Source organism: Zingiber officinale, chromosome 8A, assembly GCF_018446385.1.
Source record: "Zingiber officinale cultivar Zhangliang chromosome 8A, Zo_v1.1, whole genome shotgun sequence".
In the NCBI taxonomy this organism is placed as follows: domain Eukaryota; kingdom Viridiplantae; phylum Streptophyta; class Magnoliopsida; order Zingiberales; family Zingiberaceae; genus Zingiber; species Zingiber officinale.
The window spans coordinates 25375685-25388622 of record NC_056000.1 but is presented as its reverse complement, the minus strand read 5'-3'; the positions used below and the strand labels follow the sequence as shown (position 1 = coordinate 25388622).

General features: G+C 37.7%; 2 protein-coding genes across 12 annotated transcripts; both read left to right on the top strand.

Annotated features, from left to right (window-relative positions):
- Positions 1–529: 529 nt before the first annotated feature.
- On the top strand, positions 530–6308 carry LOC122008078. Of its 6 annotated transcripts, none has more exons than XM_042563671.1 (7): positions 555–728; positions 1365–1401; positions 1519–1595; positions 1685–1830; positions 1924–2005; positions 4643–4762; positions 4912–6308. In XM_042563671.1, exons 2-6 carry the CDS (start codon positions 1368–1370, stop codon positions 4754–4756), a joined length of 453 nt encoding a protein of 150 aa, XP_042419605.1. In that variant the 5' UTR covers positions 555–728; positions 1365–1367; the 3' UTR covers positions 4757–4762; positions 4912–6308. The 6 variants fall into 6 exon arrangements, with proteins under 6 accessions (XP_042419599.1, XP_042419605.1, XP_042419603.1 ...); XM_042563669.1 differs by having other exon boundaries at positions 555–877; XM_042563668.1 differs by having other exon boundaries at positions 590–877; positions 1365–1407.
- A 462-nt stretch (positions 6309–6770) lies between these two features.
- Positions 6771–12648, top strand: LOC122008076 (phosphatidylinositol 4-phosphate 5-kinase 1-like). 6 transcript variants are annotated; one of them, XM_042563660.1, is made up of 12 exons: positions 6771–8163; positions 8235–8396; positions 8468–8633; positions 9193–9303; positions 9447–9640; positions 9732–9862; positions 9934–10036; positions 10778–11140; positions 11217–11302; positions 11750–11817; positions 11939–12046; positions 12199–12648. In XM_042563660.1, the coding sequence occupies exons 1-8, from the start codon at positions 7064–7066 to the stop codon at positions 11076–11078; spliced, it is 2268 nt and encodes a 755-aa protein (XP_042419594.1). In that variant the 5' UTR covers positions 6771–7063; the 3' UTR covers positions 11079–11140; positions 11217–11302; positions 11750–11817; positions 11939–12046; positions 12199–12648. The 6 variants fall into 6 exon arrangements, with proteins under 6 accessions (XP_042419594.1, XP_042419597.1, XP_042419595.1 ...); XM_042563663.1 differs by lacking the exon at positions 11217–11302; XM_042563661.1 differs by lacking the exon at positions 11750–11817.
- Positions 12649–12938: the final 290 nt, after the last annotated feature.

Sequence of the window (12938 nt, the reverse complement as noted above, 5' to 3'; positions counted from 1 at the left end):
ATACCTTTTATATTCAATGCTATATCTTCGGAAATAATATAGTCAGATTCGAGGTTCTAAGTTATGTACTCATAAGGTTGTAATAGTACAAAGCAAGCCCAATCAAAGACTTTGAGAGTACGATAATCAAGGGCTCGATTAAAAAAATGCTCAAAAGAGAGAGATGTTACCTATGATGAGAGAGAGGATAATATTGTTAGTTTAAGCGACTGTGAATGTTACCTCTCCCCAAAAGATTTTAGAATAAGAGGATTAAATGAGAAGGACTCGACGTCATTTAAGGATGGGTCTGTGTTTGTGTTCTTTATTTCTTTCATATGGATTTTAAAACCTGTATTTCTTTCATATTTTTCATATTTTAGAATAATATGTTTTTTAAAATTAGTTTTTACAAAGATTATTATTATTCTGAGCTGTTTTTAAAAAATGTTTTTTAAGCTTTAAAAATCATTTTTTACAGACACCTATTTTTTTTAAATTATTTTTATGCTATTAATAAGTGAAAATATAATTTGCCCGTAGCGTCAGTTGATTAATTGTAGAGATGTATAAGCGTTTACCCCACACACACTTCGATCAAGCTCCTCCGCCCCCTCTCGTTCGCCCGTCGCACAAGCTGCCAAGATCAGGTCTTCCTCTCCCTTCCACCGTCGCGAGCATCCATCTCTGTTGCTGGGTACGACGACTCTGCGAGGCGAGGAGACATCTTGGAGGCTTGAACCCTCAAAGTACGCTCGATGATAACCTAAATCCCTGCAGACTTTTCATTCCGATCCGGTCAGAATCGGCCGGGGATATTTAATGGATAAAGGATGGTGCATCATTTACAACAATAAGATTGTAAAGTTTCTTCTGTCGAAAGATGCATCATTTCCATGTATGTGTCTATCTGTGCATCGTACTGAATGTTTCAAATTGAGTATGCTTCTTTTGGGTTTTATCAGTGATATTTAGAAAAAGAAATGGTTTCCTTGTTTTGGATAGAAGATGTTTTTCTTCTATGAAATTGTCTAATTTACGGCATCAACTCTCATTCTGCTGTATGACAAATTTCAATAGAATCTCACTATTACACTCAAAGATTTTGGAAAAGCTTTTCTTATTTGAAATTTTTGTTTTTATCCCTTCAGTAAATAAGCATGATCACATCAAACATATTCAATTATTTCAAACTGCCTCGCCTCTCTGTTTTTTTTCCTTTCTGTTCTTTGCTTAATTGTTGGTATTTTGATTTTTGTTCCATTTTCCATCAATGAATAACTGTTACAAATTCACCATCTTTGAATTATATTTGACATTCATCACTCTAGTATGATATCTCATTTTCCTTTTTTGTTTTGTTTTGTTTTGAATATCATAAACAGAAGATGGAAATTGCTTGTGGCATGCCACCTTGTTCAGGTTTCGGTCTGCATTTGCCACTCTATTTTATTCATATTATTCATGAGATGCATGATTGAATACTTTGTTTTGATCTTGATGAAATCTTACTTGTGTAACATCTCCTCCTCCTTCTAGGTCTATTTTTGTTCAAGCCTTTCACTGTCTCAATAACATTTCACCGGCCATGGAAGACCAAGTTTTCCATTGTTAAGGTCTTGTTCAGTCTATCTTGTACATGTTTAAATGAATGATTGTTGGAGTCATTTTTTATTTATTTTTATTAAACTTATTGTTTTAGTAGAATACTGGACGAGCTGTCACAAAATCACTTTCGAGTTCTAATCTCATTTGTGCATCATTAAGAAGTAATGGCCATCCTAGATTATCTTATGGAGGTGGTTTTGACAAAGAACCATTTTGGATAAATGTGGTGAAGGATAGTGCATGGTAAGTGGTTTTTCCCCCCCTAAATTAGCATATGTTGCTACTTCCTGTTAACAAGGTTCGACAAATCATTGTCCTCTCTCCTTGTTTATATAGGAGTTTGAAATCTGTAGCAGTATTCTTAGCTGAGCAGCCTAGCCAGATAAAGTACATAGAGTGGCCAACATTTCAAAGCACGGTATGTATACCTGAAAGTAATAGCAGACAAAGTTATTCTTAGCCAGATAAATTTTTTTTTTTGGTTTTACAGTCAAGGCATTGTTATACCTGGTTTACTACTTTTGCCACTACTTAATTCCAATATGAGATAACATCTGATCCCATTGAAATAACGAACCAAACATTGTTGATTTGATATAAATTTTAAATGGCAAAGTACCAAATTGGATTTTACCACCTTTTTTTTGGTTTGTGACACGCCATGCTTTTAAAACTCTGCACGTTAATTTGTGTCTTTTAGAGCAGTGTCACTGCTGCAGTTCATTTACCTTCTTGGATTATGCATCCTGATGCCACAATAGTTTTGTATGAGTATCTGTTTGCAAACACAACAATCTTAGATGTGAGGTCAGTAGGTGATGAGTTAACTCTGTTAATCCACTGGAACCAATGTGATAGTCATTTGAGGCTGCATGATTGATTCATAAATTTAGTCTAAGGGGCAATCCAATGCCTCCTTTAGATAGTTGTCTTACTAAAGTTCATAAGAATATTAGATAGTTCATAATATTAGATTGCGTTTCAGATAAGACCCTTTGATAAAGTTCATAATGTTAAATAGTTGTCTTACTAAAAGCATAAGCTGAGTATTAGGTTGCTTTAAAATAGCTTTGTTATTGAGAACATAATATGTAGTCATTTTGTGAACGTTGTAATAAAACAGATTGTTAGATTTAGGGACATGGAGAAACATTTTCCATATTATTTTTCCAATAATTCTTCTATAAACTTCGGTCAACTGTTAACTTGGAGATAAAAGTTGTTAATTTTGTCTTTCTGAAAATGAACTCATGAATTGGAAGTTGAAATATGGCATATCGATAGCCGAATGGGTATTTGGATGCAGCTTATGAGATCCCCTCCTTATTGTGGCTGAATTTTTGTGAAACAATTATAAGAATTCAATAAAGGCACAGTTATATGTTAGGTTATTGGGTATGAATTTATGTTCTTGGCTTTAAGGAAAATAAAGTGGCCAACTAGAATAAATATTAATAGCTAAAATATTGGATGAGGCAATCAGATTAAAATTTAAGCTTAGTTGAGACTTAAAACTTCTATTAGTTAAAGGCTTAGTTGATTGAAAGGGTACACAGTACAAAATGCCATATTTGGTGACAGTGAAAGGTCATCCATTACTCGACCTCTATTGAAGTCCTAAGCAGAAATGCATCTATTTCGTCGAGGGCTTTTGCAAAGGTTGCTAACATGGAGCGTCAAATTTAAGTGTTTCAAGGCATTAGGAAATGTGGTTCAAAAGTTATCTTAGGCCTCACAATAGAGATAGTTAACCCAAAGAATGTCTTTCACGAAGAGGATAGCGAATGATTGGAGTTCCATGGGAATACAAAAAGCTTGCTTGGAGTATGCATGGTGCTGAATTCAGTATAGCTTCTTACACAAGGATTAACTGCACTGTAGCAATGCAGATCCTAGCAGAGGAATGGTACAAGTTATGTGCTTGTTCAAGAACAGTTATGACATTTGAATGGCATGTAGCATCAAAAATAGGTCTTGGTTCCAAAGCTTCATACAATTGAAGTCTTTATGAAAATGTGGATAAATGGTGCCGGAATTTTGGCTTGATGGAAGACAAGCAAGTGTATTTTGATGCAGTATAGAGATAACTATAAATTAGAATTCTTACATAGAGAAGAAAACTCTAAAAAAAAAAAATAAAAGTGAAGAAAATCTGTTATTGTTTGGGAGAGAGCCCTTTTATAGTACGAAAAAAGACTAATTCTTTTAGAAAATTAGCCTTGAAAAGTTCTCAAATTACTTTGTTAATAGATGAGTAATCCCTAAAATAACCTATCCTGATAAAATATAAATTCCCTAGGTAAATAGGGAATATGCTATTCTTAAGAAAAGCCACTTTTCATTCTATAAAAAACTCTAATGCAAGATATTCTTCAATGTTAATAGAGTTCTTGTGAGTTTTCTTCTCAGTGTGAGAGGTCTAATTTCTACTTAAGATAGTTGTTCTGTGTTGTATCTATTTGGTATCATAACAATTTTAGTGCTACATTAAGTGGTATCAGAAGCTTTTGCTATCTAATTTCTCCTTTTGATGCTTTGTGCTTATTTTATATCAAAGCTGAATTTCATGTTCAATATTCCAACTTCTTCTAAATCTCCATTACCTAAACACACATCCAAATGTCTATCACCTCCATGCCTATAGCGCCACTTGATCCATCACCCCATTGCCTCTCTGACACCTGACCAAACCAACACCTGCCTTTGTGATGGCTAAAAGAATCAAGTAATATCAGAGCATAGTGAATGTTTGATTCCCTTCTGTGTTGCATCATTATATGCATCACAACTAAATCATTGGCTGTAGCAAATCTGAAAATTCAAGGATCTCAAAAGCATAAATTGGTTTATTGTAAACTGTCTGAAGTTCATTATGTTGGTTTAGGCTTATGTTTCAGGTGTGTCAATCTTAGACTTTGTATATTCTGGTTCATGGTCCATACATTTCTTCAGTAATTAACTCCAATGATTAAACACATGTTTTCCTCATTTTGTCATTCGAAAAAATTATAAATGTTAGTAACTCTAAAACTTCTTTTTTGTATATTATTTTTAGTTGAGGACGGCCAGTCTTACCCATGTTCTTGTGGCTTTGCTCATTGTTGCTTTGTCCTCTGTGGACTCGTGTCTTTGTTATATTTTGGCTTTGCTGCTCAGGAGAACTGCTTAGTTACAGGTACATGCAATCATCATATATATATATTTTTCTTCACCTTGTTTATCTTAGTTTACATCAAGACATATCTAATTTTGTGCAATAATATGCTCAAATTTATCAAGATGTGATTTAATTGACTTACCATAAAAAATCTTTGTGTTTTGCAGAGCTTTTGTATGCCGTCGACCTCAGCGGCGATGCAATTTCAAGTTGTGGAGCATGAAACTAGCAAAACGTAATGCTTAAATCTTAAGGGGCTGAATTCTGAAGTTACTGTGCCACGACTGATTTTACTTGTTGACATCAAGATATTTGGTTGGATGGTTTCTAACAGTTAGCTCGTAGCATGACATTTTCTTCTAGCGACTCGTGCAAGTTTCTCATAACTCAGGAGCTCAACCTGATGGATGTAGAAATGAACCTCGAGAGGATTAGATATGAGAACTAAGCATTAAAGACGAAACTCAGTGTGATGTTCAGTTTGTGGTAGGCAATACTTAGCTTCCATAAGCTGAAGGAGATCAATCTGTTGCTACACATGCAGTAAACTAGAAAAGGCCGCAAGGGAATGACTTCTCTAGCAAGACTTACCTGAACTCGGCCGAAGGCATGATCCATAGAAATAGCAGGGAGGAGGATTTCCCAGACACGCCACAGTGCCTAGTGAGATCTTATTACCTTAAGGGACACAGCCATCTTCTCAGCATATCCTCAAAGGAGACATAAAAAGAGAAAAAAAGGGACCTATCAAGAGAAGAGAAGAAGAAAATACCAATCGAATCACCTCGAATCTTATTCCACAAGCATTAAAGACTCAAGGAGACTGTTCTGTGCATAGGCCGTGTGACCCAAGGTGAGGGGTGTAATGATGGAGGCAAATAATCACGATGAAGCTTTTGGAAAACCGTGAGTCCATTGAATGAGCCCAGCCCCATTTATACAACTTCACCGGGAGCAGCTCACTTTGAACGTAGACTCAGTGCTAAGTATGGGAGCAAAGTGAAGTTTGTCATCTTAGCTGTCTCTCTAGGCTGGTTCCATACTATTTGAAAGGGGATAAATCTGGGAGCATAAGTATTATAGCAAAATATGTCTACATAATCCATCCCTAAATTACGTAAAGGGAAGTAAATCACGGGAATAGTTTACAACATCGGGAGGCATGAGTGATTATTAGTAAAGTGATCGAGTTGAATTAGATTGTTTTGATAGGGTTAAGTAAGAGTATAAGTTAAACCTATTTTGAAATTATGATGTGTTTATTAAGTGCGAGTACAGGTATAATAATGAACAAGTTTAAGAGGTAAAGGGAGAAAAACAAGGTTTAAGTTATTGGGAAAAATTATGAACCAGGTTGGGGGAAAAATAAAGAAATATTTTCATTATTATTATCTAAGTTAAATCATTTGATACAAATTCGAAGAAGTTAAGGTTGACAATATGAGAAATCTAAGAAGCTTCAATAGAAGTCAGATACTTGGTAAGTGATTTAGAAGTTGGAGAGGTCTTGAGAGTAATCAATGAATGTTCTACTCATGAAAAGTAAAATTATATTTTTATTTGAGTTGACTGAACTAACTTAACTAAGTAATCTACCGTTGAAATCTCTATTTGAATTGAATTGATTAAAATCCATTGTTAGATAAGTTTAGGAATTAGGATCTTATTGAATAAATATTGAATCAATTGAAAAGTAGTTTTTTTTAGTTGGCACATAAAAAGCCCGCCGTTGCATCATTACCGGGACAATTGAAAACTAGTTATTCCGTTATTCGTAGATATGATTCTTGAATCGATTGAATTAAAAAAGAATATTTATGCAAAACTTATTCAACTCGATTATCATTGCAGTTTTGATATGCTGCCAAGTAATTTATACTTTCACAGTGACTAAATTAGAATAACACAGAAATTGCAAAAAGGTCATCGAAAATATGCAAATTGTTAGCGCCAGAATAAAATAAAATAAAATAAATAGGGTTTTAAAAAAAAATCTCTGTACTTGGAGTGTATTTTTATTATTTTCGCAGATATTACAATATTTCCTCGCCCTCTTCCCCATCCAAACGAAAGCAGAGCACAGAGAAAGCCAGAAAAACAAGCAAAGCTTAAGCACGGCCTGCTCCTCCTCTTCGTCCCTCCATGTCGCTTTCGCTTCTCCTCGTCTAGGGTTTGGATTCCTGATCTGTCTGCCTTGTGGATTTGATCGGTCACTGCTTTTGCCTGGCGATCGTAGCTTACTTGAGGCGAGGAGCGCTTTTGCTGGTCTGAGGAAGAATGTCGGGTACGATTCCGTGAGATTAGGCGTCTTATCGGATAATGTGGACGTTCGGACGTGGTGATAACGCCGTCGTCGACTCTGGCCTTGACTGCGGAGCCGAGGACGTGACGGGGGAGAATGGTGACAAACGGGCGGCAATGGCGGTTCTTCCATCAGTCAGACTCGAATGCAGTAGGTCTCATGGAGGCGGCGGTGGCCGGAGAGTCGCCTCAGCTGCCGTCTTGCCGGACGAAGAGGTGGAGGTATTTGCTGGAAAGATAGACGCGGAAGCTTCCCATGGGTGGGGGAAGTACATTCGTGCTGACGAGCGCACGCGCGAGGAATCTAGGAGAGTGAAGATCGCCGGGAAGGGCAAGTTCTTCGGGCCCTCCGGCGCGGCCTTGGATTCCGAGCTTCGCTTCGGACAGATGGAAGGCTTCCGAACCTTCACCAACGACTACTACGACGAGTGCGATTACGGATGCAAGTGGTATGTCAACGGCGACTATTACGAGGGTGAATGGCGGCGCAACCTCCAGGAGGGTCATGGCCGGTACGTCTGGCGGAGCGGCAACGAGTACGTTGGAGAATGGAGGAATGGCGCGATCGCTGGCCGCGGGGCTCTCATCTGGGCGAACGGCTACCGCTACGAAGGCTACTGGGAGAACGGCGAGCCTAAAGGGAGCGGCGTGTTCACTTGGCCGGACGGAAGCTTCTACGTCGGTAGTTGGAGCAAACCTGAAACAGCGACCACCAACGGCGGCCTCTGCCGTGCCGTCGCTGCCGGTTGCAAGGAGATCGCCGGGAGAAGAAGCCCATCCTTGCCTTTTGAAGAAGCATTCATGGTTCCAGCGTCAAGGAAGAGACCGTCGGCCGATGGAAGAGTAGCGGAGTGTAGGAGCTCCACTACCGAGAAAAGCTTTCCCAAGATCTGTATCTGGGAGTCTGAAGGAGAAGCGGGGGACATCACATGCAACATCGTGGACGCTATCGAGGTCGCAATGTTTTACCAGGATGGTGGTCGTACTCCGATCGGAAGCCTGCGACAGCGAAGCATCCCGTGCCCGTCGTCAAGGAGGGAGGCAAAGAAGCCAGGCCAGACCATATTGAAAGGTCACAAGAACTACGATCTGATGTTGAACCTGCAATTGGGCATCAGGTAGGTGGCTCTATCTCTTGTAGGATAAGTGATTGTTTTAGCTACTAATTCCTTTGGATGTTTGGTTTCAGATACTCTGTGGGGAAGCCTGGTTCGCTAAGAGAACTCAGAGCTGGAGATTTTGATCCCAAGGAAAAATTTTGGACGAGGTTTCCGCCTGAGGGATCAAAGAATACTCCTCCTCACCACTCCACTGAGTTCCGGTGGAAGGATTATTGCCCCATGGTTTTCAGGTACTGTTTATTGTACCGACCACACAATGCAGTTCACTGAGGTTTTCATGACTGGTAGTTTTGGTTTGCAGACACTTGAGGATTTTATTTGATGTGGATCCAGCAGATTATATGCTAGCTATATGTGGAAATGATGCTTTGAGGGAATTGTCTTCACCTGGTAAAAGTGGGAGTGTCTTTTACCTGACCCAAGATGATCGATTCATGATTAAGACAGTAAAGAAAGCTGAAATGAAGGTTAGATAGAGATAACAAATTGCCATGTTATTTGAGATTTTCATTTGGCTATCCATGGTTCAACTTCTACAGTTTGAGATCATTCTTACGAATGCAAAATTCTAATCGTCTAAATTGTATATGATCTTAGAGTGCCATCATATAACAATTCAATTATGAAAAGGAGCATGGTTTTCTCTTCTATTTTGGATATTGCTATTGCTGCAAGTAGTAGGGGTTTGGAAGGAAACATGGACAACTGATGATCTTTTCTTGTTTTCTTTTCTTCATCTATGCTTTTTTACATATACAACAATGAAACAATGTGGGGAGCATATGATCACTGTGTTCTTTTAGAATTAATGGCTTATGGGCTTTTCCGTTTACTTGATGAATCTGGTGACATTTAATGCTATATCTTTTTTGCTTGAGAACCCAGTTGAGACAATGTCTAAGCTACATCCACTTCAACTGTAATTGGAAACTAGCTTATATTGTGTGTAGAAGGTTCTCCTTGTAATTGCTCATGATATATTCCTTTCTTAGTGCTGATCCTAATCAGTAGTAGTGTCTTTTTCAGGTGCTTATCAGGATGCTGTTCAGTTACTACCAACATTTACGTCAATATCAGAACTCACTAGTCACAAAGTTCTATGGAGTGCATTGTGTGAAGCCAATTGGTGGCCAAAAGGTAAGCAGAAGATTCATATAAAACTCTTGATTTATATCAACCATGATTTAAGTATCGACAATTTCTGCTAATTAAGAAATAGAAAAGTAAAGCTAATGGCATTTACTTCATCTGTCTGCTGCTTTTATCTGGTCCAAGCACAGGTGCGTTTCATTGTGATGGGCAACTTATTCTGTTCAGATTACTACATTCATAGAAGATTCGACCTGAAAGGTTCATCACATGGTCGAATGACAGCCAAGGCTGATGTTGAAATCGATGAAATGACAATCCTCAAGGATCTTGATCTCTACTATGTTTTTCGCTTGCATAGATCTTGGCACCTAGAACTTATTAAGTATATTATCCCATCTTACAGATTTAATTGCTTTGGTTTTATTTCCTAGTCCTTTTACCATTTAATAATAACAACATTTGTTTACCTTCAGACAAATCAAGCGGGACTGTGAATTCCTTGAAGCAGAGAGGATCATGGATTATAGTCTCTTGTTGGGACTTCACTTTCGAGATGACATTTCAACATCTTTGACAGGCCAATCACCATGTTTTGCTCCTCCAAGTAGGTAATTGTAAATCAAATTTTGGTTGTCTTTGTGGAACAGTTTATGGAGCATCTTGTTGCTTGATCAGAACCTTCTTGCCAGAGGTATGCATTTCATGATCGAGGGGATTGGTCTGAAATTTGGCTCTCAAATTCAACCCCTCAAGATCTGAATCTGACTATGGATGGCCGGTACATCTCCTCAAATTGCACATTTCTTTCTATTTACAAATTTTCATTTAATAATCATCAAAAATCACAATTTGCTTTCTCACTTTATTATGTGGAATACAAGTTATTGTAACTTCTTTCAAATAACAATGATCTTCCAAATGCATTGCCTTCTCATGTTTAATTCATTCACTCCTTCATGGTTTATACTTTCCTAGAAGAGGGATAGCTACTATAACCATCCTCTATAGAATGCAATGCAGGTTTAATAATCATGCCATTTTTTAATGCTTTCCCACCATTGAGAATGCTTCTGGGGAAGTAATTGCAAGATTTATATATGTTGGTTTCAATTTAGGCAATAAACCATTGTTTTAAGAAGAAACTCTTCTCATTCACGGAGAACAACTACTGATTGTCTATCACTATTGTGCATTTCAACAACTATCTTGTCTCCAAGTTGTGTTCAAAAGATCCGATGTTTACCATTGGGCATATATGGTAGGTAATCTGTTTCCTCCTTGTTTCTTATCTATATTTCAATTATAGTAGAAGAAATTTCCACTGGTCATTCCGTCACCATGTGTGGCTAACGTAAGAGAGGGATGTTGTATGGCTTGGGCCTGCCTGTGTGATCCTAAACCCTAAAGGCAACACTTATCTATTTTGCTAAAAGGATTGTATGAAGTTTAATCAAAGTTGATCTTATTACTTTGGAGGTCTAACTTATGGTTACTGATAGAATCTTTTCATCCTTGATAGGAAACCTTTGATTCGACTAGGTTTGAACATGCCTGCAAGGGCAGAGCACATATGGAGAAGCAATGCTGAACCATTTCTTGTTAGTGGATTGGCAGAGTCATCCTACAGTCGCAAGACGCATGATGTGATTCTGTATTTTGGGATAATAGATATTCTGCAGGGCTACGATGTCACCAAGAAACTGGAGCATGCCTACAAATCTTTGAAGGTGGATCCCAATTCCATCTCAGCAGTTGATCCAACCCTTTATTCACTGAGATTCCAAGACTTCATCAGGAGAATTTTTGTGGAGGATGACTAATGCAAACAGAGAAATGGGCATATATAGGAGGGTGTTCGATAACCAAAAACATTTGTGTACAGGTAACATAACATGATTTATATACGACAGGTTTAATAATCGGAAGGCTTCTCAGTTATTTCCTTATAATTAGTGCAGGTGCTATTTATGATACTGCTCAAATAAAAACCAGTTAAGATGCCACACATTGAGACCAGAAGTACTTGTGATACTAACAGAGCAGAGTAGGAAAACTGTTCTTCAGTTACATGAATGTTTCTCTTAAAAATCTTATGTTGAGTGTTAAAATCTCAGTCGAAGATTTTAGAAGATTGCTAATTGAAGTCATTTAACTTCAATACCAATTCTTCATGTACTCAAATATCTGTAGCTTGGATCGGCCAACTTTAGATGGCCCACCAAGCACAATTCAGTCTGAATGGTTCACAAGCAATTAATTTGACTGCACAACGGAGTTTATCCACGGAAGAAGCTTGGTTTTACTACGGGGAGATTTGGATTCCACTAATTTTCCTCTTTCTATTTTTTGTTTCAGATAAAATGGAAAAAAGATGCATGGAATAATGATCATTGAACGTGTTTATGCCGAACCTAATTTTCCTTCTTACATTATCTATTGTGCTCACTTGTTATGGTATTTCTCTTATTGTGTTTTCCTGTGTACCTGATAGTTTTCTCACAATGTGCTCATATGTGAAGTGGTAAAGTGGAGGGAGAATTGCATCAAAAGTAGAGAAAAGTGATCTCAATCTCTTTTGAATTTTCATTTCCTCGCTTAACCTCTTTTGGTTTCCATTTGTTTGACTGGCATCAACACAGTGCTAACCCCGTTGTATGACTCAATGTTTGCATTTTTACAGAGAAAGAACAAATCGCATTGCGTGTTTGGCAGCTACTTTAACACTGTTTCGTACGTCGATGGTTTTGGAGATGGAAGGAGGGAAAGAGACGAGACTGCATCGAACAAGGTGCCTTCCTCTTATATTCTCTATCCCATTTAATATTATCTTCGAGGTCAAAGAGTGTCAGCGTCAAGTGCCTTTTCGTACTTGTTCCAAGTTTCCTTTTTGCACTTTTCTGCTGCTTGCATGAACTGATATGTCATTGCATTTGCACCCAGCCCAAGCCTACTGTTTCAACGCCAATCCCAGTAGAGCTGTACAAGAATGGAAGACCAAAAATGTCTACTGCCTATTTCCATCCATACTCGTACTTTTACAGCTTATATAGTCCGCCGTAGAACCATGCACTCCGATGTTCGCTGAGATTCTCCTCTTAAATCGGCTTCGGTCTTTTTGTACCTTTTTCAAGCTCAGGGGACTGTTCTTTGCAATTGTGCTGTAACAGTGAGCTCTCTTGGATACAGTGAATAGGTTTTGTAGACTTTAGATAATGTTTTGATGGCATTCATAGTCTAGGAAAGTTAGTAGAAATTTGTGAGATCTTAGTTGCATAATAGAAACATGAAAACTTGGGGATGCCCCACGTTAGAAATTAAATTTAAGAGTGGGAAAACTAATTTTCTTTAATTTATTAATAACACTGTGATTCCCTTAATTGGATTTTGATACGTTCTGATCTTTGAATTAGAGTACTGGATATATAATCAACTGTACTGAACAGCTTGAGTAAGTTTCAATATTATTTATTTCAGGTACTCAATTTTTATAATTCTAAAAGCACGCATCATATTTTTGTTATACCCTTCTTCTTTCCAAATTCAAATTTTTACTCTCTTTATTTAAAACTTCATTGTTCTAGCTATTTACTCCAAATATAAAGGTATAAATACAGAAGTTTATAGGAGTACGTTAATTTTGATTAAAATTAGAGATGTAATCGAGCCGAGCCGAGTCGAAC